Source organism: Alexandromys fortis, unplaced genomic scaffold (genome assembly GCF_014885135.2).
Source record: "Alexandromys fortis isolate MF-2015 unplaced genomic scaffold, M_Fortis_MF-2015_v1.1 scaffold_339, whole genome shotgun sequence".
In the NCBI taxonomy this organism is placed as follows: Eukaryota; Metazoa; Chordata; class Mammalia; order Rodentia; family Cricetidae; genus Alexandromys; species Alexandromys fortis.
The window spans coordinates 58,456-62,802 of NW_026068234.1; the positions used below are offsets into that span (position 1 = coordinate 58,456).

The window sequence follows — 4,347 nt, forward strand, 5'->3', positions numbered from 1 at the left end:
GTGCAGCTGCCCAGCTGTGCTGCTGTGCACAGTAGATTCTGTTTCCATGTAGTCATCTACCACCTCTAGTTCTTACAGTCTTTCCACACTCTTTTTGCAATGATTCCTGAGTCTTTTAAGGAGGGAATGTAATAGAGACATTGTTTCAGATCAAGCCTTATCGTGCAGTCTCTTATTCTCTGCACCTGGAAAGTTATGCATTTCTAAGTTAATAATCATAACTGCAAATAGAAGCTTATCTGATGAGGATTGAGAGATGCATTAATCTATGGGTATGACAAGTCATTAGGAGTCATTACAACACTATATCCATTTAGCAAATTAAATATACTAGATTCTCTCTTAGGGATTATGACCTGTCTAGCAATGGTTTATTGGTCCAATAATGGTGCCAGGCATGGGTTTCAGCTTCTGGGGCAGAACTTAAATCCAATCAGAAAGTAATTGGTTATTCACATGATTTTTGTACCACTATTGCACCAGTGAGCATGTCTTACAAAGCTTTTGTTGTTACAGTGTACAGTGTCATGGCTAGGCTTGATTGATGATAATGTTTCTCTTTCAATAGTGTAAACAGAACTTCTCTGCACTGTGAAAGTTAGACAGTAGGGAAGAAGCTTCCAGATCTGTACCAGTCTGCTTTCTCTGTCACATTCTGAAGGGTAAACAAGAACAATGGCAATACTAAGTCCTACTTTTTTTTTTTAACTAAGACAACTTTTAATTCTTAGTCTTCAAAGGTTTTTGGTGGTGGTAGTAGTGATGATAGTGGTTTGGTTTTTAATGTTTTGTTTTGTTTCAGTTGCTTGGGTCTCATAAAGTAGGTCGAGCTAGCCTCAGACTTTCTATCTTGTCTGGGCTCATCTCAGATTCACAGCAATCCTCTTGTCTCTGTCTATAGAGTAGTGGAATTATTGTACTGCAACACTGTGGCAGACAGCCACAAGTTTTCAATAAATTATCTTTAAATGATATGCACCCTATGTAGAGTTCTGTGAACTCTGTGAAATATCTGTGAAATCACAGCACTGAATAATCTCTATAACCTATTCCATTTTACATATAGTCCAATGATTCAGACAAAAACACAGGCTTCAATTTCCCACTTGAAACATATAAATTAGTGAAAAGGAGTAGTGTATTAAGAAAAAAGTACTCTAACAGAAATAGATATGATTAGATTAGAACTACATGAATCTTAAAAAATCATGGTAGGAAAATTTTCAGTTTTATAATAAATAAAATTATTTATTACCACTAATTTAAATGAACTTAGTCCTTATTTAAATTCTTATTTCTTTTGCTTTATAGAAAGAAGAAAAGAAATAGCTGTTGTCTTCTCTAGATTATGTGCTTTGTTTCTCATATATATATATATGATATATATATAGCTAAAATTCTAAGTATGTCTTAATCACGTAAGTTAGAAAAATATTGACCCCATTCTACATAATGTTCTAAGCCCTGGGAGCTCAACTTGAGTTGACAGCTTCCCAAAAATTTTAGTATTTGCCATCATCTTCCAGCAGGCATTGCAATGTTCATGTCACAACTATGTGAAAAGCAGAAAAAAGGCCTCAGAATTTAACTCCATTTAAATTTGTTGTAGCCACTATAATAACTCATATGATTTTATCAGTATAATTTAGGATGCTACTGAATTAGTTGTCTTAGTTAATTTCTCAATGTTTTGACAAAAAATGACAAAAAAGTATGGTGAGAGGGGCTTATTTTAGCTTTCAGTCTGAGCACACAGTCCATCATGTCAAGGAATCATGGATTCAGGAAGTTGAGGCAACTAAACACATAGCATCTGTAGTCAGATGGCAAAGAGAGATGCATGCCAGTTCTCAACCTGTGTCCCCATTTTATTCAGTCCAGGAATCTAATCAGAGAATTAATAGCTATGCAGAATTATATTGGGTCCTCTACCTCCATTAACCCAATTAAGAAAATGCCTCAAAGACATGTCCAGATGTTTGTTTCTTAGGTGATTCTAGATCCTGTCAAGTGGACTATCACCATTAACCATCATGTTACCTAATATTGTCTGGTCAACAATGAGACTTAGACTTGCACAAATAATAAAGGACCATATGGATATATTCATGAACAGAAATCAACATATTGAGAAAGAAAAAGTAGTATCTTTTCCATGGCAGAGGAAAGAGAGTGTGGAGACAAAGCTGGCAGCACTGATGAGACAGTGGTATAACACATGTAGATATGTTTGTAGAAATGTAGAGTTTACCCTCCAAAGCCTTGGATGGTCAAGAATGCCAGGGTGCAAGCAACTGATTAGGAGGTGACGATGGTTCATGGTAGGATTGGAATGGCTGGGGATGTCTCCGGAAGTCTGAGAAGACAATAGGCACAACAAATATTCATCACTTGACTCATCTTCCTATTGAGAGACCTAAAAGTGGAGCCACAAGCCCAGACCATGAGACCAGGTGCAGAACATCAGTGAAGTCAAAGTCTACGTTCTCTTTGCCCTCCTGTTCTCTCATTCGGTTGCAGCAATGGGACCAGAGTCCAGTCTGTGCCTTCAGAGAAATTCATACCTCAAGAGCTGATTGGGTATCTGTAAGCATAAGTTATTCATCAGTACATGATGATCCCTAATTTCATTGCTTTTAGAATGAAAACAAAAAGATATCATAATATCATAGAACTGTTTAGACAGCTTTATGACAGCAATAACAACCGACAATCCTAATTTTTATACCATTGACTTGCTAAATAACAGCTGGTCATGTGTGAGTCTAATCTTCAATAATAGATGAAAGAATGTATGAATCTATCACAACACACAAGTCACCGTGCTAAATTACCTTCTCCTACAGCAGGGAAAATGATTCTTGAGGACAGATTTGTTATTATGGATGAGTATGAAGGGGCAAAATGTGGGGAAGCATGTGTCTAGTAATGTAAATATGCTGATTATCCACAGCCTTGGATTGTCAAACACCACAGAATAGATAACTAATATGAAGGACATTGAGTAGGAGAGGACAAAGGTGCACACAAGGATCAAGATGGTTTTTGTGGCTTTGTCTTCAGGGGAGACTCTGAGGGAATACTGGGCACTGTGGATGTGCTGTAGCTGACTCTTGTGCCTATAGAGGGTACTCACCATGAAGACACTGGCCCAGACCATGAGACCCAAACATAGACCATCAGTGAAACACAGCAAGGACAGATGTAGCCCAGGTACAGAATTGTGAAAAACAAATGCTGAGCAGTACCCCAACTTGATTTTCTTGGTGAAGTTTTTGTTAGTACCAGATCCAATCACATCTACAGCTGTTTTGCTGTTTAAAAGCAGATGAACAAGCCAGCTGAGTGAGCAGGACTGAACCATGTACTTGGAGACTGAATGTTTCAGCTTCATCCACCTGGAGTTGCTGGGGCTGATTGTGATTGCTTGGAAACAGCTCAAGAGGCAGGTGCAGTGCAGGGAAATGCCCCGGGACACCCGGTTACTGTAGAGAGTAAGTTTACATAACAGGTCATCCAGGAGATATTGCAAGCCCAACTGTGCCATTATTTGAGGAATTACTCTTGAGATGATAACCAAGGAATTGGCTAAAGTCAGGTGCCTCAAAATCTGGTCTTTGGGCATCAGACTTTTTCCAGTGAATACAGATGCAACATGAGGAAGAAGAATCGACCAATTACCAAAGATCCCCACAGCTGTCTGAAAAAAGAACAAAATTCCCATTGACAGATTCTCAGGAGCCATATTCTTTTCACCTGAGAGAAACAAATTTAGCCACATCAGTACAACCAGGAAGAAGACATTTAAACGTGTTTTAAATTTTTAGTAGCTCGAATTGTATCAGTGACTCATTAGGCCAAATGGCTGTCTTATCCCAAGTTACCCAATCAATAAGATATAATGCTGTGGTAATACACATTGTAGGTTATCAGATGTGGGAGTAAAGAAAAGGATGGAACTATGGACTCGGAGTTGTCATAGTTCCACGAATGATTTATAATCTTCACAGTTCCTCAAATGATTTTTCTAAACTAATAATATCCAATAGATACTTCCAATTTTGAATTGAGTATACTAATGTCAACAACAAACTCAATTGCTTCCTGAAGTCCAGCTATTAAAACACAAAAATAGAAATTAAACACTATACCCAAAGATACAGAAACCTGTAAGCAAGAAGAATCAAAAGAATGAATACATGTCAAAAGACAGGCTGGTATAAATCAGAAAAAAAGGTAAGAAATTATAAAAATTTGAATCTGATAAAAATGATTACTATCATTGTTTGATTTTTTAAAAAAATACAGTCCTATGTGTTCATATTTTTTTTAATTTAAAAAGAGAGA

The 4,347-nt window shown here is 37.2% G+C and overlaps 1 protein-coding gene across 1 annotated transcript; it reads right to left on the bottom strand.

The window, feature by feature from the left end:
- Positions 1 to 2,830: 2,830 nt before the first annotated feature.
- Positions 2,831 to 3,781, bottom strand: LOC126493829 (vomeronasal type-1 receptor 2-like). The gene has a single exon (XM_050130959.1). The coding sequence runs from the start codon at positions 3,779 to 3,781 to the stop codon at positions 2,831 to 2,833; it is 951 nt and encodes a 316-aa protein (XP_049986916.1).
- Between the last annotated feature and the right edge of the window lie 566 nt (positions 3,782 to 4,347).

Excerpts from the sequence above, each read along its gene's own strand:
- LOC126493829 (XM_050130959.1), bottom strand. The coding sequence starts at position 3,781 with ATGTGGCTAAATTTGTTTCTCTCAGGTGAAAAGAATATGGCTCCTGAG.